The sequence below is a fragment of the Oncorhynchus tshawytscha genome, linkage group LG28 (genome assembly GCF_018296145.1).
Source record: "Oncorhynchus tshawytscha isolate Ot180627B linkage group LG28, Otsh_v2.0, whole genome shotgun sequence".
Lineage (NCBI taxonomy): Eukaryota > Metazoa > Chordata > Actinopteri > Salmoniformes > Salmonidae > Oncorhynchus > Oncorhynchus tshawytscha.
The window spans coordinates 17,364,074-17,390,653 of NC_056456.1; the positions used below are offsets into that span (position 1 = coordinate 17,364,074).

Below are 26,580 nucleotides of genomic sequence, written 5' to 3' on the forward strand. Positions count from 1 at the left end.
TTCTGTTTGGAGAATTCAGTGCAGAAGGATAGAAGGAGACCTAGAACTACCTATCTACAGTATATTGTGCTAGTCAAAAGAACTCGAAAACTAAGCAATAACTATACTTGAAGATTCTTCCTACTCCTGAAGATTTCAGATTCAAAATGCTTGGATTATATGAGAAGTTGACCCTGCTGGCAGCGGTGTCATTGTCCCTCCTGGCCTCTCTGGCCCTGTCTTCCCCCGTGGTAGGTCCAGAGCCTATCCGCTGTGCCCCCTGTACCCAGGAGAAACTGGATGAATGCCCGGCCATCTCCCCAGACTGTAAGCAGGTTCTAAGGGAGCCGGGATGTGGCTGCTGCTTAGCATGTGCCCTGGCGAAGGGGGCCTCCTGTGGGGTGTACACGGCCCACTGTGCTGAGGGGTTCAAATGCAGCCCTAGATCTGGAGACCCCAGACCTCTCTACTCTCTCACTAGGGGACAGGCTATCTGCATCGAGGACAAGGGACAAGGTAGACTCAGCTTTCTGTTGTTGTGTTTTAGTTTTGAAATAATTGATTCATTGATGAATTGATAAAAAAAATATATATATATTTGTCATATGCTTCAAAAACAGGTATAGACTAACAGTGAAAGGCTTACTTACGGGCCCTTCCCAACAATTCAGAGAGAAGAATAGAACAATTATAGAAAGTTAATAACACAAGGAATGAATACACAATGAGTAAAGATAACTTCCTTCCTTCTTTCCATACAAAATCAACTTATTTTGACAACATAATACAAAATATATCATGTCAACTAATGCTAAAAATTCTATACTCACCCACTCATTTCTCTCTCTGATGCACAGAGGTAGTAGAATGGTTGACAGACCTCAGCTCCCTGCCCTACCTCCTGGGACTTAACACCCCCTTTGACCCAAGAGATGAGGGGAATCAGGAGAGCATCAAGGCCAAGGTCAATGTTATCCGCAAGAACCTGGTGGAACAGGTACGCACAGTATTCAATCTGACTTTGTGTTAGAGTTAAGTAGCTCGGTCATCAGACTGTAATGGTGGAACATACCACTGGGGACTATTGTATCAAGCTTCTCAGAGTAGGAGTTTTGATCTAGGATCAGGTCTCCCCCTCTCCATGTAATATTATTAATTGTGATCTAAAAGGCTGAACTGATCCTAAATCAGATGCTTTATACGGCCCTGACTTACTTTCTTCTTCTTTACCTTTAGCTTAATGCAGCAAAGGGCCTCTAAAACCTGATTTACAGTTCAGGTCAATTTAGCTCCTAGCCACCAGAGGAAGCTGTTGCCATTTTAACAAAAACCACCAAGCCTCAGTGGGAAAGTGTTATTCTCTTGAGATTAAATTAGCTTTGAATTTAATCACGTGGTGATTTAATCTGTTTCAGTCAGATATAACTACTTATTTCATATGTATTCTGTGTCCATATTTCTGTGCATATTATTTGTGTTAGATGTTCATTGCCCTCTCTCTGTCCTACCGCTAGGGGCCCTGCCACATTGAGCTGCATGCAGCCCTCGACAGGATAGCCAGCTCTCAGCAGGAACTAGGAGAGAAGTTCACCACCTTCTACCTCCCCAACTGTGACAAACATGGCTTCCACAAGGCTAAGCAGGTAAGCAGCTCACGAGTCTTCTTCGGGAGCTGCCTCGATAGAAAGGGGTTGGTGTGTTTAGCAAGAGCATTTGCTCGTTAGTGGTTGATATTAGGACCAGGTGATCGGATCACGAAGACTCTGGTTCCTAGTTGAGAGTTCAATCAAAAATAGCAATGTACTTAAGTTGATCCATGTCGTTGAACATCTTTCTCTCTCTTTTCCCCTCTCTTCTGTTTTAGTGTGAGTCGTCTCTGGTGGGACCCCCTGCCAGGTGTTGGTGTGTATCCTCCTGGAATGGGAAGAAGATCCCGGGGTCAAATGACCTACTAGGAGACTCAGAGTGTCAGCAGGAGCTCACTCACTAAAGCATGGACGTTCCGACATACATTTACCGTATGCATATAATCGGGCACATAACACACACTCACATACCCTTGCACGTACGCAAGCACAGTCCCATGAATGCACACACACACACACACACACACACACATACGCATGGACAGACACGTATGGACATATACTGTGTCATTTTTTTACTCAGCTTAAACACTACTTAACACATACCTACACACATCAACATCCACCAAATATACTGACTTTCTTTCTACAAATCCGTACAAAAACACTGTCATTCACATGAGCACACAACATAACATTTTATATCTTTTTTTAAATAGAAATTACTCTTAATTTATTTACATGACGTATCACGCCTTATTTATTCAAAACGTGTATGTGCTTACTAGTATGAACCATTTGTAATTTTTAGATTATTTATATGTTTGTCTATTTTCTGATTGTAAATAGGGCAACAGTGTATACATTTGTGTTTCTGACTAAATAACTCCATCTCTGAAGACCACAGGTCTCCAGCTCTGCCAAACCCGGTCCAGGGTCTTCAGAATCTGTTTTTTGATTCATTCAACCCAGTGGACTTATGTAAATGAAACAACACATCCCCTCATTCAGTCGACATGTTGACTGTGCCGGAATGTATTCTCATTGATATTTTCTCAATGGGCATCGGGGAAATACTTAAAGTGCCACAAGTACGCATCTGTTGGCCAGGCACAAACATGTCACTGCTCCATTCAAGCCACTGTTTAGTCTTTTATCTACCTCTACTGGTCTGTGCAGGTCTTCTGGTTTTAGCAGAGGTTTGTTGTGACACTCGTCGGCGCACACACCGCCCTCCTCATGTAAAGTCATTGTTTTGTTTGTCTGAAATGACGTCTTATCTCTTTTTTGTTTCATTTGATGGCATGACTAAATGTCTATTTATTATATGTCAAGCCGCTGTTCCTGACAGTGGGTCAGAAATAAACTCAGCAAAAAAAGAAACATCCTCTCACTGTCAACTGCCATTATTTTCAGCAAACTTAACATGTGTGAATACTTGAATGAACGCAACAAGACGCAACTGAGACATAAGCTGAACAAGTTCCACAGACATGTGACTAACAGAAAAAAGTAACAGTCAGTATCTGCAGCAATGCAGCCGCCAGCTGCATTAAGTCCTGCAGTGCATCTCCTCCTCACTGAATTTGCCAGTTCTTGCTGTGAGATGTTACCCCACTCTTCCACCAAGGCACCTGCAAGTTCCTGGACATTTTTGGGGGGAATGGCCCTAGCCCTTACCCTCCGATCTGACAGGTCCCAGAAGTGCTCAATGGGATTGAGATCTGGGCTCTTCACTGGCAATGGCAGAACACTGACATTCCTGTCTTGCAGGAAATCACGCACAGAACGAGCAGTATGGCTGGTGGCATTGTCATGCTGGAGGGTCATGTCAGGATGAGCCTGCAGGAAGTGTACCGCATGAGGGAGGAGGATGTCTTCCCTGTAATGCACAGCGTTGAGATTGCCTGCAATGACAACAAGCTTAGTCTGATGATGCTGTGACACACCACCCCAGATCATGACGGACCCTCCACCTCCAAATCGATCCCGCTCCAGAGTACAGGCCTCAGTGTAACGCTCATTCCTTCGACGATAAACGCGAACCCGATCATCACCCCTGGTGAGACAAAACCGCGACTTGTCAGTGAAGAGCACTTTTTGCCAGTCCTGTCTGGACCAGCGACGATGGGTTGCAGCCTCTCTCAGCCTATTGCGGACAGTCTGAGCCTGTAGCGCTGTCTTAGGCGTCTCACAGTACAGACATTGCAATTTATTGCCCTGGCCACATCTGCAGTCCTCATGCCTCCTTGCAGCATGCCTAAGGCATGCTCACGCAGATGAGCAGGGACTCTGGCCATCTTTGTTTTGGTGTTTATCAGAGTCAGTAGAAAGGCCTCATTAGTGTCCTATGTTTTCATAACTGTGACCTCAATTGCCTACCGTCTGTAAGCTGTTAGTGTCTTAACGACCGTTCCATAGGTACATGTTCATGAATTGTTTATGGTTCATTGAACAAGCATAGAAAATAGTGTTTAAACCCTTTACAATGAAAATCTGTGAAGATATTTGGATTTTTACGAATTAGCTTTGAAAGACAGGGTCCTGAAAAAGGGACGTTTCTTTTTTTTGCTGAGTTTATGTTTTGAGATATGCTGCGAATACTTTTTTGTTTGCTTTTTTACAATGTAATTTTTTAAATACAATTTTACATGTATAGCCTCCCTTATGAAAAAGGATTGCAGTAAGTTTGCAGTGTGAGTGCAGTGCACTGTAGTCATTCTGCAATTTACTTCGTCCAAAATACCAGAGCCGTCTGCAATTACTGCACTTTTACAGCAGTTTTAAAACGCCAATCTTTTTTTGTAAGGGCTATGATAGTTACTCTGTTGATATTCTGTGCTTTCATTAAACATGTTAACCTCAGTGGTTATTGCGTACATGTTTCGGTAACATAGGGCATGTAAGGATATGGCAAATGTGGAGAGAGTTGAATGAAGACATCAATGCCAATAACTTCACAAAATTAAGTATTTATTTGAAGTGAGGAAATGTACAAAATCACTCTCCCCCATACCAGAGGTCCTTATATATCCCCTGGCTTTAACCCCAAGGCAAGGAGAACAGCTGTTTCGCAACAAATGATTATAAAAAACTTACAAGATAGTGTTCAAGATCCTGAGTTTAGAATAGTACCATATTACCTAGTGTGCTACTATAGACCTGGTCAATAGTGGAACACTGCATACTGAATAGGGTAATAATTTTGACAGATCCCTTGTTTGAACCTAAAACACTTCCAGAGCTAGCAACATGCTAATATCTCCAACTTCCTCTAACAAAGACATTCACCCTCAACAGAATCTCTAGTGGCAAAATTGAGGGTTATCATCACGTTAGTTTGTAAAAAAAACTATTCAGAATCTCAGCTTCATTAATAACAATCATGGACATTTAGAAATCCAGACAGCACACAAATATAAATCACATAGCAATAGAAGCTGGCGTCATCGTTAATGCATTTATTTGTATAGAGCATATTGGCCTTGAATCTAGACACAACTAAATGGTGAAAATGTATCTCTTGAAAACAGAAGAACAGGCTCAAAAACATGCACGCACACAATACACACGCACACAATACACACACACACAATACACACGCACACAATACACACGCACACAATACACACGCACACAGTCGTGAAAGACTTTATCCCAGTAACCAGCTTATGCAAACTGACAGAGAGGAGGAAGAACGACCACACCATTGACTGTGGGGAATGTCCCTCCCCTCTCTCTGGTACATTGAAATCCAGCAGAAATATGTTCCATTGGTAGATGTGTAGGGAATGTACTTAGATAGTGTTCTAAACATTAGGAACACCTTCCTAATATTGAGTTGCACCACCTTTTGCCCTCCGAACAACCTCAATTCGTCAGGGTATGGGACTCTACAAGGTGTCGAAAGTGTTCCACAGGGATGCTGGCCCCTGTTGTCTCCAATGCTTCCTACAGCTCTGATAAGTCAGCTGGATGTCCTGTGGCTGGAAGACAATTCTTGACAGACAAGGAAACTGTTGAGCATGAAACTCCCATTCAAAACTGTGCGCCTGGCACCTACCACCATACCCCGTTCAAAGGCACTTAAATATTTTGTCTTGCCCATTCATCCTCTGAATAAACACACACACAATCCATGTGGCAAGAGGGTTGGCATTGACAAGATGGCGCCGGACAACAAGGCTGACATTTTACAGATTCCTAACCAATTGTGCTTTTGTTCGTTTATTTGCATTGTTTGTAACTTATTTTTTTACATATTTTGTACATAATGTTACTGCTACCGTCTCTTATTATCAAAATAAGAGTCCGACAAGCCCGATGTAAATGATATACTGCTTTCCTGGGCACAGGCTCAGATCCCCGACATTTGCGTGAAGAGAAGGTGGAGAAAAAGGGTCCAGAGGGTGAGCTGCCTTCTGAGAATTCATAGCGATCGAATAAACCCCCACTTCCTTCCATTCTGCTAGCAAATGTGCAATCTTTGGAAAATAAAATTGGCGACCTATGCGGAAAATTAAACTACCAACGGGACATTCAAAACTGTAATATCTTATGCTTCACGGAGACATTATCATGGCTATACGCTGTATCGACAGGATAGAACAGCGGCGTCTGGTAAGACAAGGGGCGGCGGACTATGAATTTTTGTAAATAACAGCTGGTGCACGATATCTAAGGAAGTCTTGAAGTTTTGCTCGCCTGTGGTAGAGTATCTCATGATAAGCTGTAGACCACACTATCTACCTAGAGAGTTTTCATCTGTATTTTTTGTAGCTGTCTACATACCACCACAGACTGATGCTGGCACTAAGACTGCACCAAATGAGATGTATTTCGCCATAAGCAAACAGGAAATTTAATGCAGGGAAACTTAAATCCTTCTTACCAAATTTCTATCAGCATGTTAAATGTGCAACCAGAGGGAAAAATACTCTGGATCACCGTCACTCCACACACAGAGACACATACAAAGCTCTCCATCACCCTCCATTTGGCAAATCTGAACATAATTCTATACTCCTGATTCCTGTTTACAAGCAAAAATTCAAGCAGGAAGCACCAGTGACTTGATCTATAAAAAAGTGATCAGATGAAGCAGATGCTAAGCTACAGGACTGTTTTTCTAGTACAGACTGGAATATGTTCTGGGATTCCTCCGATGGCATTGAGGAGTACACCACATCAATAAGTGCATCGATGCCGTCGTCCCCACAGTGACCGTCGTCCCCACAGTGACTGACCGTACATACCACAACCAGAAGTCTTGGATTACAGGCAACATCCACACTGAGCTAAAGGCTAAAGCTGCCATTTTCAAGGAGCGGGACTCTAGCCCGGAAGCTTATAAGAAATCCCGCTATGCCCTCCGACGAACCATCAAACAGGCAAAGCATCAATACAGGACTAAGATCGAATCGTACTACACCGGCTCTGACAGTCGTCGGGTGTGGCAGGGCATGCAAACCATTACAGACTACAAAGGGAAGCACAGCCAAGAGCTGCCCAGTGACACAGCCTACACCAGACGAGCTGAACTACTTCTATGCTCACTTCGAGGCAAATAACACTAAACATGCATGAGAATACCAGCTGTTACGGAAGACATCCGGAAGGATGTGCGCTGTGTTAAGAAGCAGTGCGGCTTAGTTGGGTTGTGTTTCGGAGGACGCATGGCTTTCAACCTTCGTCTCTCCCGAGCCCGTACGGGAGTTGTAGCGATGAGACAAGATAGTAACTACTAACAATTGGATACCACGAAATTGGGGAGAAAAGGGGGAAAAAAATTCAACATCAAAAAAAGATTCAGCATGGGTACTCAGATCCTCAAAAGGTTCTACAGCTGAACCATCGAGAGCATCCTGACTGGTTGAATCACTGCCTGCTCGGCCTCCAACCGCAAGGCTCTACAGAGGGTAGTGCGTATGGCCCTGCACATCACTGGGGCCAAGCTTCCTGCCATTCAGGACCCCTATACCAGGCGGTGTCAGAGAAAGGCCCTAAAAATTGTCAAAGAGGCTTCTAAACAGGTTCTACCCCCTAGCCATGAGAATCCTGAATATCTAATAAAATGGCCACCCAGACTATTTTCATTGCACCCCCCCCTTTTACACCGCTGCTACTCTCTGTTGTTATAATCTATGCATAGTCACTTTAATAACTCTACGTACATGTACATATTGCCTCACCTAAACCAGTCCCCACACATAGACACTGTATAGACACATAGACACTGTACCGGTACCCCACTGTATATAGTGTCACTATCGCTATTTTACTGCTGCTCTTTTATTACTTGTTACTTTTATTTCTTATTCTTATTCATATTTGTTTTAAACTGTATTGTTGGTTAGGGCAAGTAAGTAAGCATTTGACTGCTCCCCTTCATCTACACTGATGGAAGTGGATTTATCAAGTGACATCAATAACGGCTCGTAGCTTTCACCTGGATTCACCTGGTCAGTCCACATCATGGAACGAGCAGGTGTTCCTAAAGTTTGGTACACAGTGTATATGAGTTGCAAAGGAAAGGTGAGAACAACATCCAAGCTTTATAGTCAACTCCCTTAAAAGGGTCCTGAGGAGAGGACAGTGATCCTAGAGAGAGATACCAAATGGACTAAAATCTGAGTTATGCACCCTCCGGCACAAAGTGGGAAAGCATTTTATGACATTGTACCACAGGGTGGTCGCACACCAGCACCCCACAGCATACGGTTACACGGATAGACAAAGAGACACTCTTGTATTGTACACACAGACACAAGCAAACACACACATTTAAACAAATACATACAGTAACATATCAAACATACAGAACCACACACACATACAAATATAATCATATCATGCAGCCATACAAACACGCACACACATGGGTATAGTGCCACCTAGCTGTGCGTTGGTGTACGCCTCTCATTGAGGGTCGAGACAAGTATTGTATATGATCCTCTGTCGTCAAGTCTGTAATCATCAAAGCTAGCCCTGTGCTATGGAATGAATGATTACGTCTCATGTGTCCTTAGAGTTACATATACCAAGTCTGGTCTGCCCTTTCAGTCTATGGAGAATCCACCCACACACCTGTTGACAGTACATAGGAGCAGCACATAGCATAGGAGGGAGTTTGCTGGACACAAGGAGTGTGATTGGATGAGTCCTGTCTTCTTCTCAAGCCACTCCCCCTGCTCTGCCCTCCATAAGGTCCCATGGGCCAAAGAGTCATCAATGCCAGTCAACACATGTCCAGGCCCAGCCATTTTGGAATCATTTTTGAATCCCGATATCCTCAGTTTCTCTGTGCATTTCTCTCTCTGGCTCTTTCTCGCTGCTCTTGTCTTATTGGCTCTCTGAGTTGTAGCACTGAGCGTCTCCTCTCTCCTTCCCGTCGAAACCTGGCAATGGCTGCCCATACTTATCGGCACACCAGCAAAACCCTCGCTTTCTGCCCTTGGATGGACGGCACTGTGTGAGAAATTGAGACATACAGGGAAAGAGCATATTAGAAAAAGATTTAGACTATTAAATAGACACCAGAGATCATCTCCAGGTATTCCCAATGCCGTCGGGGGGTACGCCAAATAAAAATGTTATTCATATTTTTAAAACTTTATTTTTTTTAGATACCAAAGAATCTTCACATTTTTTAACAGTCCATTTAGTAAGGCCCGCGTCCATCGAGACACATACCAGCTGTACTGGCAGTACTGCTACTACCAGCAGTACTACAGTACATCTGCACCTGACGACGACACAAGTTTTTCTGCTTCCACGAGCATGTCCAAAGCTAGCATAAGTAATTCTACATTTGTTGTTAGCCCAGCTAGCATTGGACACTGACAGTTGTGAAGATCTACTGCCCCGAACATCAGACAGGGACATTGGGCCATCGAAGAGGTGCAAATATAATGAGAACAACATTGATTTGGGGTTCACTTATATTGGGATTAGTGCCTTTCCTCAGCCACAGTGTGTTATATGTGCAAAAGTACAATCTCACATCTCGATGAAACCTTCACTCTTGCGCAGACATTTAGAAACAAAACATGCCAATTTGAAAAATAAGCCACAGGAGTTTTTGAGCGAGAATTACGACAACTTTTGAGTAAGACGTGTATAAAAGCAACAGATACCATTAATAAGAAGGGGCTAGAATAATTTTATATGGTGAGTTACCGAGTGGCTAGGACAGGCAAGCCCCATACTATTGTGGAGGACTTAATTATTCCTGCTTCCGTGGATATGGCTGGGACAATGCTGGGGGAAAAGGCAAAAAAAACTATACAGACAATACCTTCATCAAACAACACTGTTTCACGACACATCAGTAACATGGCAGAAGATGTTTTATGCTTCGCATACAAGCCAATTAATTCTATGCATTACAGCTGGATGAGTCAACAGACGTGGCGGGCCTGGCACAGCTCCTGGTATATGTCAATTACGTTTATGGGGGGGTCAATTAAGGAAGACATCCTCTTCTGCAATCCACTGGAAACCAGGAAAACAAGAGAGGATATTTTTTAAGTACTGGACAGCTTTGTGACATCAAATGGACTTTGGTGGTCAAGGTGTGTTGGTATCTGTACTGATGGTGCAAAAGCCATGACAGGGAGACATAGTAGGGTGGTAACGCGCGTGCAAGCAGTTGCGCTTGATGCCACTTGGGTACACTGCAGCATCCACCGAGAGGCTGTTGCTGCCAAGGGAATGCCTGACAGCTTGAAAGATGTTTTGGACACTACAGTGAAAATGGTTAACTTTGTTAAAGCAAGGCCCCTGAACTCTCATGTATTTTCTGCACTATGCAATGATATGGGCAGCGACCATGTAACGCTTTTACAACATACAGAAATGTGCTGGTTATCAAGTGGCAAAGTATTGACATGTTATTTTAAATTGAGAGACAAGCTTAAAGCTTTCATTATTGACCATCATTTTCACTTGTCTAACTGCTGCTTGCATGATGACGAGGTTCTCACACGACTGGCCTGTCTGGGTGATGTTTTTTCTCGCCTGAATGATCTGAATCTAGGATTACAGGAACTCTCAAAATTAAGGTTAGGATTAAGAAGTTGGAGCTCTTCTCTGTCTGTGTTAACAAGGAAAACACACAGATCTTTCCATCATTGCATGATTTCTTGTGTGCAAATGAACGCAAGCGTACGGACAATGTCAAATGTGATATAGCAAAGCACCTGAGTGAGTTGGGTGCACAATTACACAGGTACTTTCCTGAAATGGATGACACAAACAACTGGATTCATTATCCCTTTTATGCCCTGCCTCCAGTCCATTTACCGATATTTGTACAAGAGAGCCTCATCGGAATTGCAACAAGCGGTTCTGTGAAAATTTAATTTAATCAGAAGCCACTGACAGATTTCTGGATTGGGCTGCGCTCAGAGTATCCTGCCTTGGCAAATCACGCTGTTAAGACTGATGCCCTTTGCAACCACATACCTATGTGAGAGTGGATTCTCGGCCCTCACTAGCATGAAAACTAAATACAGGCACAGATTGTGTGGGAAATTATTTAAGCCTTAGACTCTCTCAAATACAACAAGACATTGCAGAGTTATGTGCATCCTTTCAAGCACACCCTTCTCATTAACCTGTGGTGAGTTATTCACAACTTTCAATTAACAAATAAGGTTTTATATGTAAGATGGTTAAAAAAGAGCAAAATTATTGATTATTATTATATTATTATTTGTGCCCTGGTCCTATAAAAGCTCTTTGTCACTTCCCACGAGCCGGGTTGTGACAAACTCACACTCATGTTTAATAAATGTATTGTATAGTGTGTGTGTGGCAGGCTTACAATGATGGCAAAAAACAAACAAAAAAATGGGAGCACGCTGACCATGGTGCTAGAAGGGGTACGCAGTTGGAGGTTGAATGTTTGACGGGGTGATGGACTATAAAAAGTTTGGGAACCACTGATCTAGCACAATGGCAATAAAAAAGGACGCAAGGAAGTGGGACAATAAATGGTTAAGGACATTAACGTCCATTTTGTGCTGAGGAGCGGAGGAGACTTGGCCATGGGACGCACGCTGGTGGTATTTTCAGCTGCTTTTAAGGTCTACCTCCAGTTCCACACACATATAGAGAGCTTTAAGGTAAACAGAAACCTGGTCAAATATTTGCTTAGGCCCGTTTGTGAACAACTGAGACCCAAGATCTATTTTCAGTGAGCCGGTGGCCAGTACAAGTCATCTGTTGCTGATTATACCCCACAGCTCCAAATTATGGGTACTACACATGACTTACAGAGTCTCTGTGCTGTTATTTTACTGCCAATTTTACTGAAGGTCAGAGTCCTCTCTAGTAAAACATGCAGGAATTCATTTGAAAGAAAGGAGAACAAACAGCATCACTCTGTAAAAGAGTAGATCAGAATGGAAGTCAACCCTTTCTCTGCTTGATATTAAATTTGTCTTGGTATCTGACCCCAGAGACCATAAAATAATCTCAACCCTGTAAAAGTGATAGGGTACAGTAAAGTGTATGTATTGGACTGTTTAGTCAAAAAATGACTATCATATCTACTGCATCTTAAACCTAATATTGACCCCCGTTATCATTTAATTTCCCATATCTTAACAAATTATGTTTTATGATAATTTAATCTATAAAAACCATCGAGTAATATCATTTTAGTCAACTCCACATGCTGAGAGGTGCGGTCATATTTTTTATGGGTACTACAGGGTGGCAGGTAACCTGGGGCTAAGAGCGTTTAGAGCAGACTAGTAACCGAAAGGTTGCAAGATCGAATCCCCGAGCTGACAAGGTAAAAATCTGTTGCTCTGCCCCTGAACAAGACAGTTAACCCACTGTTCCTAGGCCGGCATTGAAAATAAGAATTTGTTCTTAACTGACTTGCCTAGTTAAATAAAGGTAAAAAATATATACAGTGGGGCAAAAAAGTATTTAGTCAGCCACCAATTGTGCAAGTTCTCCCACTTAAAAAGATGAGAGAGGCCTGTCATTTTCATCATAGGTACACTTCAACTATGACAGACAAAATGAAAAAAAAAATCCAGACAATCACATTGTAGGATTTTTAATGAATTTATTTGCAAATTATGGTGGAAAATACATATTTGGTCAATAACAAAAGTTTCTCAATACTTTGTAATATACCCTTTGTTGGCAATGACAGAGGTCAAACGTTTTCTGTAAGTCTTCACAAGGTTTTCACACACTGTTGCTGGTATTTTGGCCCATTCCTCCATGCAGATCTCCTCTAGAGCAGTGATGTTTTGGGGCTGTTGCTGGGCAACACAGACTTTTAACTCCCTCCAAAGATTTTCTATGGGGTTGAGACCTGGAGACTGGCTAGGCCACTCCAGGACCTTGAAATGCTTCTTACGAAGCCACTCCTTCATTGCCCGGGCGGTGTGTATGGGATCATTGTCATGCTGAAAGACCCAGCCACGTTTCTTCTTCAATGCCCTTGCTGATGGAAGGAGGTTTTCACTCAAAATCTCATTCTTTGTCCTCCAAACACGACGAGTTGAGTTTTTACCAAAAAGTTATATTTTGGTTTCATCATATGACATTCTCCCAATCTGCTTCTGGATCATCCAAATGCTCTCTCTTAAGCAGGGGGACACGTCTGGCACTGCAGGATTTTAGTCCCTGGCGGCGTAGTGTGTTACTGATGGTAGGCGTTGTTACTTTGGTCCCAGCTCTCTGCAGGTCATTCACTAGCTCCCCCGTGTGGTTCTGGGATTTTTGCTCACCGTTCATGTGATCATTTTGACCCCACGGGGTGAGATCTTGCATGGAGCCCCAGATCGAGGGAGATTATCAGTGGTCTTGTATGTCTAACATTTCCTAATAATTGCTCCCACAGTTGATTTCTTCAAACCAAGCTGCTTACCTATTGCAGATTCAGTCTTCTCAGCCTGGTGCAGGTCTACAATTTTGTTTCTGGTGTCCTTTGACAGCTCTTTGGTCTTGGCCATAGTGGAGTTTGGAGTGCGACTGTTTGAGGTTGTGGACAGGTGTCTTTTATACTGATAACAAGTTCAAACAGATGCCATTAATACAGGTAACGAGTGGAGGACAGGGGAGCCTCTTAAAGAAGAAGTTACAGGTCTGTGAGAGCCAGAAATCTTGCTTGTTTGTAGGTGACCAAATATTTAAAATCTCCAAATCTTTGGAGGGAGTTGAAAGTCCGTGTTGCTCAGCAACAGCCCCAAAACATCACTGCTCTAGAGGAGATCTGCATGGAGGAATGGGCCAAAATACCAGCAACAGTGTGTGAAAACCTTGTGAAGACTTACAGAAAACGTTTGACCTCTGTCATTGCCAACAAAGGGTATATAACAAAGTATTGAGATAAACTTTTGTTATGACCAAATACTTATTTTCCACCATAATTTGCAAATAAATTCATTAAAAAATCCTACAATGTGATTTTTCTGGATTTTTTTTTCTCATTTTGTCTGTCATAGTTGAAGTGTACCTATGATGAAAATTACTGGCCTCTCTCATATTTTTAAGTGGGAGAACTTGCACAATTGGTGGCTGACTAAATACTTTTTTGCCCCACTGTATATTTTTGAGGCAGAGTAATTCAAAAGATGGACTTGGAGTCAAAGAATGACTCCACTAAACAGTAGCTTGGAATCTAATAAAAGTAATAAAAAGAAGACAAAATCCGGAAAAAAATGCATTTAAAAGCTGCTTTAATCATAATCCCTTTGCTATTTCCGTCATCTAACTTCAAAGGCTGCACGTAAACTCAAATCCAACTTAATTTGTCACGTGCCGAATACAAGTGTTGACTTTACCGTGAAATGCTTACTTTACAAGCCCTTAAACAACAGTGCAGTTCAAGAAGAGTTAAGAAAATATTTAGTAAGACAATAAAATAACAATAATGAGGCTATATACAGGGGGTACCGGTAGCGAGTCAATTTGCAGGGATACAGGTTAGTCAAGGTCATTTGTACATGTAGGTAGGGGTGAAGGGACTATACATAGATAATAAATAGTGAATAGCAGCAGAGTACAAAACAAATGGAGGAGGGGCGGGGGGTCAATGTAAATAGTCCGGTGGCCATTTGATTCATTGTTCATCAGTCATATGGCGTGGGGGTAGAAGCAGTTATGGAGCCTTTTGGTCTTAGACTTGGCGCTCCGGTACCGCTTGTCATGCGGTATCAGAGAAAACAGTCTATGACTTGGCCTATTATATAGGTCCTGGATGGCAGGAGGCTTCTCCTCAGTGATGTACCCTCCGTTGCTCGTTACGGTCAGATGCCAAGCAGTTGCCATACCAGGCGGTGATGCAACCGGTCAGGATGCTCTCGACGGTGCAGCTGTAGAACTTTTTGAGGATCTGGGGACCCATGCCAAATCTTTTCAGTCTCCTGAGGGGGAAAAGGTGTTGTCGGGCCCTCTTCACGACTGTCTTGGTGAGTTTGGACCATGATAGTTCATTGGTGATGTGGACACCAAGGAACTTGAAACTCTCAACCAGCTCCACTACAGCCCAGTCGATGTTACTGGGGGCCTGTTCGGCCCGCCTTTTCCTGTAGTCTACGATCAGTTCCTTTCTCTTGCTCACATTGAGGAAGAGGTTGTTGCCCTGGAACCACACTGCCAAGTCTTTGACCTCCTCCCTATAGGCTGTCTCATCATTGTCGTGATTAGGCCACTGTTGTGTCGTCAGCAAACTTAATTATTGTGTTGGAGTCGTGTTTGTCCACACAGCGTGGGTGAACAGGGAGTACATGATGGGACTAAGTACACACCTCTGAGGGGCCCCAGTGTTGAGGATCAGCATGGCAGACCTACCCTTACCACCTGGGGGTGGCCCGTCAGGAAGTCCAGGATCCAGTTGTAGAGGGAGGTGTTTAGTCCCAGGATCCTTAGCTTAGTGATTTTTAAAAATGTTTACCTTTATTTAACTAGGCTAGTCAGAGATTTGTTAGACACCGCTCGCATGACTTGACCGGATGTCCACGTGAGGATAGCCGACCGCAGCGTGCACTCTCCCCTCTGTTGCGCCGACGATTCATCGGCTGTGGTCCTGATGCGAAGGAATCCAATTCCTGGTGCCAAAGCGAAGGAACTCAACGAAGGGCGGGATTAACTATGACTCTCTTAAGAACAAAATCTTATTTTCAATGACGGCTTAGGAACAGTGGGTTAACTGCCTTGTTCAGTGGCAGACCGACAGTCAGCTCGGGGACTCGATCTTGCAACCTTTCGGTTACGAGTCCAACGCTCTAACCACTAGGCTACTTGCCGCACCAGCGATGAGCTTCATGGGCACTATGGTGTTGAGCACTGAGCTGTAGTCAATGAACAGCATTCTGGTGTTCCTTTTGTACAGGTGGGAAAGGGCACTGTGTTGTGCGATTGTAATTGCGTCATCTGTGGATCTGTTGGGGCGGTATGCGAATTGGAGTGGGTCTAGGATATCCGGGAGGATGCTGTTGATGTGAGCCAGGACCAGCCTTTCAAAGCTCTTCATGGCTACAGACGTGAGTGCAACCGGGCGGTAATCATTTAGGCAGGTTACCTTCACTTCCTTGGGTACGGGGACTATGGTGGTCTGCTTGAAACATGTAGGTATTACAGACTCGGTCAGGAAAATGTCAGTGAAGACACTTGCCAGTTGGTCCATGCATGCTTTTAGTACACATCCTGGTAATCCATCTGGCCCATGTCTTTGTGAATGTTGCCCTGTTTAAAGGTCTTGCTCACATGGGCTATCGAGAGCGTTAGCATACAGTTGTCCAGAACAGCTGGTGCTCTTGTGCATGCTTCTGTGTTGCTTGCCTCGAAGCGAGCATAAAAGGCATTTCACTCATCTTGTAGGCTCGCGTCACTGGGCAGCTCGCGTCTGGGTTTCCCTTTGTAGTGTGTAATGGTTTTCAAGCCTTGCCACATCCGACGAACGTCAGAGCCGGTGTAGTAGGATTCAATCTTAATCCTGTATTGATGCTTTGCTTGTTTGGTGGTTGGTCTAGAGCATAGCGGGATTTCTTATAAGCGTCCGGATTATTGTCCCGCTCCTTGAAAGTGGCAGCTCTAGCCTTTAGCTCGACGCAAATATTGCCTGTAATCCTTGGCTTCTGTTTGGGATATGTACGTACAGTCACTGTGGGGATGACGTTGTCGATGCACTTATTGATGAAGCCAATGACTGAGGTGGTGTACTCATCAATGCCATTGGATGAATCCCGGAACATATTGCAGTCTGTGCTAGCAAAACAGTCCTGTAGCGTAGCATCTGCGTCATCTGACCACTTCCGTATTGAGCAAATCACTGTTACTTCCTGCTTTAGTTTTTGCTTGTAAGCAGGAATCAAGACGATAGAATTATGGTTGGATTTGCCAAATGGAGGGCGGGGGAGAGCTTCGTATGCATCTCTGTGTGTGGAGTAAAGGTGGTCTAGAGTTTTTTCCCTCTGGTTGCACATGTGACATGCTGGTAGAAATGAGGTAAAATGGATTTAAGTTTGCCTGCATTAAAGTCCCCGGACACTAGGAGCGCTGCTTCTGGATGAACATTTTGTTGTTTACTTATGGCCTTATAGAGTTGGTTGAGTGCGGTCTTAGTGTCAGCATCAGATTGTGGTGGTAAATAGACGGCTACGAATAATATAGTTGAGAACTCTCTTGGTACATATTGTGGTCTACAGCACATCATAAGGTGCTCTACCTCAGGTGAGCAATACCTCGATACTTCTTTAATATTAGACATTGCACACCAGCTGTTATTGACAAATAGACACTCGTCTTACCAGACGTAGCTTCTCTGTTCTGTCGTTCAGCCACGACTTGGGGAAACATAATGTATTACAGTTTTTAATGTCTCGTTGGTAGAAAAATCTTGATCCTAGGTTATTGATTTTATTTTCCAATGATTGCACATTGGCCAATAGAACAGATGGCAGTGGGAGTTTACTTGCCTCGCCTACGAATTCTCAGAAGGTAGCCCAACCGCCTCCCCCCTTTTTCTCCATCTCTTCTTTATGCAAATGACGGGATTTAAGTCTGTTCCTGGGAAAGCAGTACATCCTTTGCGTAGGACTCGTTAAAGGATAAAGCTTCTTGCAGTTCGAGGTGAGTATTCGCTGTTCTGATGTCTTGAAGTTCTTTTCCATCACAAGAGACGGTAGCAGCAACATTATGCACAAAATAAGTTCAAAAATAAGTTACTTAATCCTTCAAACTATGTATACATTTATAGTTAATAAGAAATGTTGGGTCTGAGACTCATGGGAATGTCTGCCACTCACTCCCTGCCTGCCATCTCTGAGGAAACACATACGTACATTTTAAATAAACAAAGACAATGAGTCTGCCATTTTGGTAAAGCTGGTTACGAGATGACTGTCAAATGGAGGCACATCCTTTAGGTATGAGACTCAGTGCCGTGGTGTGTAATATAAATGTTGCTTTGCTTTTGGTGGATGCCATGATGGCGCTAGTGGACTAAGTGCCTCCATATGAATGCGTCAGGGACACTCGTTTATTATAAACAGATTGTGGGCGGAACAGGACCGCGCAAATGTGGGAAATGGCTGAAGTTTCTATTTTCTGCACTGCTTTTTCAAAAGTCTGACAATTATGGGGAGCGAGCGACGGGTAGTGGCGGCGGCCACCTTGACGTCTGTCTCCCTGGGAGGGTTCGCGTTAAATGGCCGTCTTTCGAGCCGTGCAGGGCACTTGCTGTGGTTTAGGGGTCTGTGGTTCCAGGTCTACAGCGCCAACCATCTGTCTCTATGGTGTACCCCAACTGGTGTGGCTGAGCAGTGATGAGACTCTAATAACTAGTGAAAGACGACTGCAGCAGTGCTAGAGGAATGGATCCACTCCAGATATGAATATTGTATGCATGATGAGTCAGTCACTGATTTTGGAGTCTTCATTGATGAAGAAAGACTAAGTGGCAAGATGATCAGAAATTATAGTAGTTACGATGTTCTAATGGGGGTGATTGTCCTGGCCTTTGTAACACCGTTCAAATAGGTGGGGTCTGGTATCTGGGCTGGTGAAAGCATGATTGTAACACATTCAGCAATGCGATGTAGCCTGGGGTGGCTGACTCATAAAATTGCATAGTTTTTCCTACAGTGTGTTTGTATAATTTCTATACCTGTTTTTTCTTGTAGAAGCCCTTTTTGTCACAGTTTGGGATGCGGAAGCCTCTGGGGTTGAGGATGTCTGTGATCTTCAGTCCATTGAGGATACTCTCCATCTCTCTACGACAGGGACCCTAAACACACAAGACGACACAAGCCCAGACTATAATGACCCATCTTACTCCTTCCAAAGCACTCTGCCCACTACAGCTCAGATAATTATGTCATTATGTCAGATAATTATAGAGCCATTACTGCATGTAACTCCGTTCCATCTCATATTGCTCAAGTGAACAGTACCCCTGGTTTCAGAAAACAGATAAAGCAACACCTCACGGCACAACGCCTCTCCCCTATTTGACCTAGATAGTTTGTGTGTATGTATCAATATGTAGGCTACTTGTGCCTTTTGTAAAAAATACATTTATGTAGTTCTGTCCTTGAGCTATTTTCTATTAATCTTCTGTATTATGTCATGTCTCATGTTTTGTGTGGACCCCAGGAAGAGTAGCTGCTGTTTTTGCGACCGCTAATGGGCATCCTAATAAAATACCAAAAGTAGTTATCTAATGGATTTACTCTATCCAATTCAAACAGTGTGACAACACAAACCCCAACAGTGCAGTGTGCTTACTTGTTACTGTAATTCAATCAAAATGCTCTAGGAACATAGACAGGGATGCGATCATTGGTACAAGGCAACACCAAGCTCCATCTGTAGCCTACAGCACTACCCTTCAGTAGTACACAAACACTGGTGGTACTAGGGATAAGAAAAAAGAGGCAACTAATAGGAAATTAATTCATCTGACCACCTTGCGAGGGCTTACGCTTTGCTGTAAGCCGCTTAAAAACTCTAATACTTTATACAAAGGGATAGGCCAGGGGATAACCGCGCAATCAAAGAGACCCTAGAAAGGAGCCCGACAGGTCTTGTCCTCAAGTCCAGCTCCAGTCGCTGATCAAAGCAAGGCAAAGCAAAGCTCATTCCTCGTGCTGCACTTGTTCTCCTGCCGCCGAGTCAAAGGCAGAATCAAAAAGAGGAGGGAGGGTCCAAACAGGCACACGCAGAGGCCCAATCCATCATCAGCTTGTTCTGAGGCTCGGCGCTCCCCTCCAGCCCGCCAATGCTCCCCTCCGTGCCCCCGGGCGGCACGCGGATGCCTTGCGGCGAAACAGCCTGACTCGAAGTCAGCTGCAGAGGCAGAGCTACCATGTCCAAATTTGCGCCACGCCAATCTCCCACCACCACCAATGCGCCACCACCAGCAGTCAGCAACCAAAACCAGAACATTTCATCACCTGCAGACGGATGGAGAAAAACACCAACACACTGAGGAGAGGGGGAAGAAAGAGAGAGAAAGGATGAGGAAGGGGGAGAAAAACACCAAAACACTGAGGAGAGAGGGGGAAGAAAGAGAGAGAAAGGATGAGGAAAGGATGGGGAGAAAAACACCAACAGACTGAGGAGAGGGGGAAGAAAGAGAGAAAGGATGAGGAGGGGGAGAAAAACACCAACACAAGGGAGGAAAGGATGAGGAAGGGGGAAAAAAACAAAACACTGAGGAGAGGGGAAGAAGAAAGAGAGATAAAGGATGAGGAAGGGGGAGAAAAACACCAACACACTGAGGAGATGGGGAAGAAAGAGAGAGAAAGGATGAGGAAGGGGAGAAAAACACCAAAACACTGAGGAGAGGGGGGGAAGGGGAAGAGAGAGAAAGGATGAGGAAGGGGGAGAAAAACACCAAAACACTGAGGAGAGGGGGAAGAAAGAGAGAGAAAGGATGAGGAAGGGGGAGAAAAACACCAAAACACTGAGGAGAGGGGGAAGAAAGAGAGAGAAAGGATGAGGAAGGGGAGAAAAACACCAAAACACTGAGGAGAGGGGGAAGAAAGAGAGAGAAAGGATGAGGAAGGGGGAGAAAAACACCAAAACACTGAGGAGAGGGGGAGAGAGAGAAAGGATGAGAAAGAAAAACACCAAAACAGAGGAGAGGGGGGAAGGAGAGAAAGGATGAGGAAGGGGGAGAAAAACACCAAAACACTGAGGAGAGGGGGAAGAAAGAGAGAGAAAGGATGAGGAAGGGGGAGAAAAACACCAACACACCGAGGAGAGGGGGAAGAAAGAGAGAGAAAGGATGAGGAAGGGGGAGAAAAACACCAACACAGGATGAGGAAGGGGGAGAGGGGGAAAAAGAGAGAGAAAGGATGAGGAAGGGGAGAAAAAACCAACACACTGAGGAGAGGGGGAAGAAAGAGAGAGAAAGGATGAGGAAGGGGGAGAAAAACACCAACACACTGAGGGGAGGAGAGGGGGAAGAAAGAGAGAGAAAGGATGAGGAAGGGGGAGAAAAACACCAAAACACTGAGGAGAGGGGGAAGAAAGAGAGAGAAAGGATGAGGAAGGGATGAGAAAGGATGAGGAATGGGGAGAAAAACACCAACACACTGAGGAGATGGGGAAGAAAGAGAGAGAAAGGATGAGGAATGAGGAGAGGGGGAAGAAAGAGAGAGAAAGGATGGGAAGAAAAACACCAAAACACTGAGGAGAGGGGGAAGAAAGAGAGAGAAAGGATGAGGAATGGGGAGAAAAATACCAAAACACTGAGGGAGAGGGGGAAGAAAGAGAGAGAAAGGATGAGGAAGGGGGAGAAAAACACCAACACACTGAGGAGAGGGGGAAGAAAGAGAGAGAAAGGATGAGGAAGGGGGAGAAAAACACCAAAACACTGAGGAGAGGGGGAAGAAAGAGAGAGAAAGGATGAGGAAGGGGAAGAAAAACACCAAAACACTGAGGAGAGGGGGAAGAAAGAGAGAGAAAGGATGAGGAAGGGGAAGAAAAACACCAACACACTGAGGAGAGGGGGAAGAAAGAGAGAGAAAGGATGAGGAAGGGGGAGAAAAACACCAACACACTGAGGAGAGAGGGGGAAGAAACTGAGGAGAGGGGGAAGAAAGAGAGAGAGAGAAAGGATGAGGAAGGGGGAGAAAAACACCAACACACTGAAGGGGGAGGAGAGGGGGAAGAAAGAGAGAGAAAGGATGAGGAAGGGGGAAGGGGGAGAAAAACACCAAAACACTGAGGAGAGGGGGAAGAAAGAGAGAGAAAGGATGAGGAAGGGGAGAAAAAAACCAACACACTGAGGGGGGAAGAAGAAAGAGAGAGAAAGGATGAGGAAGGGGGAGAAAAAAACCAACACACTGAGGAGAGGGGGAAGAAAGAGAGAGAAAGGATGAGGAAGGGGAGAAAAAAAAACACCAACACACTGAGGAGAGGGGGAAGAAAGAGAGAGAAAGGATGAGGAAGGGGAGAAAAACACCAAAACACTGAGAGAAAGGATGAGGAAGGGGAGAAAAACACCAAAACACTGAGGAGAGGGGGAAGAAAGGAGAGAAAGGATGAGGAAGGGGGAGAAAAACACCAACACACTGAGGAGAGGGGGAAGAAAGAGAGAGAAAGGATGAGGAAGGGGGAAGAAAAACACCAACACACTGAGGAGAGGGGGAAGAAAGAAGGAGAGAGAGAAAGGATGAGGAAGGGGGAGAAAAACACCAAAACACTGAGGAGAGGGGGAAGAAAGAGAGAGAAAGGATGAGGAAGGGGGAGAAAAACACCAACACACTGAGGGAGGGGGAAGAAAGAGAGAGAAAAGGAGGAGGAAGGGGGAGAAAAACACCAACACACTGAGGAGAGGGGGAAGAAAGAGAGAGAAAGGATGAGGAAGGGGAAGAAAAACACCAACACACTGAGGAGAGGGGGAAGAAAGAGAGAGAAAGGATGAGGAAGGGGAAGAAAAACACCAACACACTGAGGAGAGGGGGAAGAAAGAGAGAGAAAGGATGAGGAAGGGGGAGAAAAACACCAACACACTGAGCAAATGAGGATGAAAACACAACACAACACAGAGCAAAGAAGGAAGAGGAGGAGAACATTCCCTAACAGACTGTTCCTAGAAAGGAAAACAGTGGACCTGGCACTTACATACTCTGGGTCCTGCTTGGATTCCAGGGAAAAGTTCTGTTGGTCTGTGCTGAGAGCTCCAGGGCCTTGCTCCATCTTGTAACTCTGGGCCTTCTTCAGCTGCTCCCTGCGGATGACCTCTGCCTTGACGGGGTGGAGGAGAGGGGGGTGATGGGGGATTCTGGGGGAGCCTACAGGAGGTCTGCTGGTGCTGAAGGAGGCTTGGAGCACTGGGGCGGTGGTGTTTCGCTCCTCCTCCTGAATACCACCATCATTTTCTGCCAAAAACAGAAAGGGGGGGGGGTTGTTTTGTTTGTGAGTTTATGTTGTGGCACATTTGGAAGCATTCCCAATACTTAATCATTTTTTATTCAAATGTTTGTATTTTGTTTAGCCCACCAAGGGCTAAAGAAAACATACAGTAAATGATTCATATATAATAATTATTTCTGTGGGTGGATCACAAGGATCATGTGAATGGTCTAGATGTGCTGGTTCAGATGTTTTTTTGACAATCCCTTGATGTTCCAAGCTAATAATATACTGAACAAAAATATAAACACAAACGCAACAATTTCAAAGATTTTACTGAGTTACAGGAAATCAGTCAATCGAAATAAATTCATTAGGCCCTAATCTATGGATTAAACATGACTGGGAATACAGATATGCATTTGTAGTTCACAGATACCTTAAGAAAATATATGTATAAAAAATTCAAACACCCTCACAATGGGCCTCATGACCTCGTGACAGTATTTCTGTGCATTCAAATTGCCATCGATAAAATGAACTTGTTTTTGTTGTCCGTAGTTTATGCCTGCCCATACCATAACCCCACCACCATCACGGGGAGGTGGCTTATGGTAGAGAAATGAACATTCAATTCTCTGGCAACAGCTCTGGTGGACATTCCTACAGCCAGCATACCACTTGCAGCCTTCCTCAAAACTTGAGACATCTGTGGCATTGTGTTGTGTGATAAAACTGCACATTTTAGAGTGGCCTTTTAGGTAGATGGATTATCTTGGAAAAGGAGACATGCTCACTAACAGGGACGTAACAAGTTTGTGCACAAAATTTGAGAGAGTTAAGCTTTTTGTGAATATGGAACATTTCTGTTATCTTTTATTTCAACTCATGAAACATGGGACCAACACATTACATGTTGCATTTATAATTTTGTTCAGTGTAGTTGCACATTAATTACTGATGAAGAAAGGAGGGTAGAGAGGAGAGTTTGATATCCTTTAAAGATTACAAAATTGAAAAGCAGTTTTGATTTACAATTAGAAACCAAAATATAGATGGTTGAAATAAATATTGATATCTGTCAAATAAGACTCATCCCATCAATAATCTCCACGAAACCCTTGTATCAGTGTCACAGTTTTACAATTCCACAAAGTGACAATTATAATAGCATAAACAGCGGTGATACAGTAACATTACAAGGTCAATATCAGCCAGATAATGGGTTACACAGTATAATTGTTTGCCAATCCAATTGTGTAAATATTGGACATATTTCGCGCAGACTGGCGTTATCCTTCCCGGATAGCTCAAGGTGATAAATTATATTTTAGGCTGATTTACATCAATATGTTTCAGATGACAAGCAAAACAATTATCGATCTTTTTACAGCTCACGTCATCATAATAATGTAATAATCAGTTGGCAAAGCATTCTTAAAAAACTTTCCAATCTGCGTCATCATCTTGGCATTTACCTTGTCTCTCATTGATTAAAGTGGCAACAGGTCTTTTAATGGTCGCGTTTGCACACTGTCCTCGTCCTTCCAGCAGAGCTTGGAGGGGTTTCGTCTCGCCGGGTTGGTGCTGGCATGTCATTCCGGAGCCACATCTCCCCGTGTACACTCCGCAGGGCTTTCCAAAGGCCAGCGCGCAAGTCGTGCAGCACCCGCAACCCGGTTCGCGAACTCTCTCCGCGCAGTCCTTGGGCAACGGCTTGCACAGTATCCGGGCTCCAGCATCACATGGTTCGCACCGGATAACCGGTCCTACTGCGACTGATCTCCGCATAATCGATGCCAGAACAACTGTCATCCAAAGTCTGCGAAAACATGTCTCCATGGTGATGATATCAGAAGGGTCTTGGTGCGTATTGTCCTGAATTTAACTCTGCATTTCATACAAATGAAGCCCCTTTGGATTTAACGTCTCAATATATACAGCCATCCACTGCAAAGTCACACCCCCTCTGAGTTGCCTAAGTGAGGGATTGGAGGGATTATTTTAACTTCCACTCTGATATTTTCTGAAAAAACTTCCTTCAAAGTTTTTTTCTGTACAAATAATTAATCAAATAAGCAATCTAAATAGGAAACAATCCACCTGATTTTTTTAAAAAAACACCTTTTTTAAAAAACAGAAACAACAGCACAGAGTTACACATAAACAAATGTACAGTCAATAATACAAAAGAAAAATAGAAAACATCTTTGTACAGTGTGTGCAAATGTAGAAGAGTAAGGAGGTGATTGAACGACTAATTATTTCCAAACAGATTGTTTGGGATTTTCTCTTTAGGTATGCCACCACAATAACTAGCTTTATTTTAGTTTTATGAAATCTTTTCAAACTTAAATTGGATGAACATAACAAAATATAAGATGTTTGATGCTGTTCTAAGGACTCTTGATTTCAGTCAGGGTATTTTATGTGAACTTCATAGAATACCAGTTTTAACAAGAATAAAAAACCTTATGCCAAGGAAATTGCTAGAACACTTGCCTGAAAGACAAATAAAAAGTGGCTAAATCAACCTCAGTGGAAGAGGATTAACCCCTAATAAAAATAAAACATGTAAATACATATTTAGCTTCCAGTTAATGTTTATACCAAGTGGAGTGTCTGTTGTTTCAGATGCAGTTGGAACTGAGTTGATAGCCCAAAGCATTCCAAAGTTAGAGATAAAAAGCTGATTCAGTTGAGCACTTCAATTCAATGTCTATTTCATGTTGGTTCAGCATGATTTCATTGTAATGATGTGGAAACAAAGTAGATTTTTATTTTTAAAATTTTATTTTACTAGGCAAGTCAGTTAAGAACAAATTCTTATTTTCAATGACAGCCTAGGAACAGTGGTTTAACTGCCTGTTCAGGGCAGAACAACAGATGTCAGCTCAGGGGTTTGAACTTGCAACCTTCCGGTTACTAGTCCAACGCTCTAACCACTAGGCTACCCTGCCCTCAACCAGTGTGTGGCCAGTGGGATGGCACCTGTGGCCCCAAATGTTTGGATATGCTAGTAAAGTTACCAGGTTGTTAGTTTCTTTAGGCCACTCAGAAACAACTGTACAGAGAAGCCTTATTATTACAACAATTATTATCTAGGATATGTTTTTCATAGCAACACAGCAATATATTTGATATGCTACCAAATTGCTGTTGTTTTTATTGCAACTACAATAACAATATTACACATCAATAAAGGGCACTTTAAAACCCTGATCGATGACCAACTTAATCATTTGGGGGGTGTTCATTTTTGTCCTATATCGCACATGCACAAGTGTTTATTTGTTGGAAATAAGTGGACAAAGTCCCAACATTTCTTAAATTTTTGCAATGTGTGACAGTGGCTACAGGAACAAAGAAGAGGCCTTCAGACTGTGCTAAGTAGTGCACAATGGCCATGGCAGGTGCCACCCTTTTTAAGGGCACGTTCAACATGTAAGTGTGCACCAATATTTCATAATGCACTTTTCATGCATCAATGGTAGGGCCAAAAATAGATGCTTTTGTCCAAGTTTCCAGGCTCGGTGTCTGTATGTCCAGGAAGAGTACAATGACAAAATAGATTGGCGAGTCATGGGATGAGAAAGGTCTCCAGTGGAAAGAGAGATGGGGAGTGAGTCCAGCTCCAGACCGCAGGGAATGTAGCTTGTCCTGACAACACAACGCAGCG

The 26,580-nt window shown here is 43.6% G+C and overlaps 2 protein-coding genes across 2 annotated transcripts; one reads left to right on the plus strand and one right to left on the minus strand.

Annotated features, from left to right (window-relative positions):
* Positions 1-2,953, plus strand: LOC112226840 (insulin-like growth factor-binding protein 1). The gene is made up of 4 exons (XM_024391439.2): positions 1-495; positions 837-976; positions 1,494-1,622; positions 1,844-2,953. Exons 1-4 carry the CDS (start codon positions 147-149, stop codon positions 1,967-1,969), a joined length of 744 nt encoding a protein of 247 aa, XP_024247207.1. The 5' UTR covers positions 1-146; the 3' UTR covers positions 1,970-2,953.
* Positions 2,954-7,965: 5,012 nt separating this feature from the next.
* Positions 7,966-24,790, minus strand: LOC112226459 (insulin-like growth factor-binding protein 3). Its single transcript, XM_024390832.2, has 4 exons — positions 24,380-24,790; positions 22,671-22,927; positions 18,703-18,822; positions 7,966-9,032 (listed from the first exon to the last, which is right to left on the minus strand). Exons 1-4 carry the CDS (start codon positions 24,741-24,743, stop codon positions 8,907-8,909), a joined length of 867 nt encoding a protein of 288 aa, XP_024246600.1. The 5' UTR covers positions 24,744-24,790; the 3' UTR covers positions 7,966-8,906.
* Between the last annotated feature and the right edge of the window lie 1,790 nt (positions 24,791-26,580).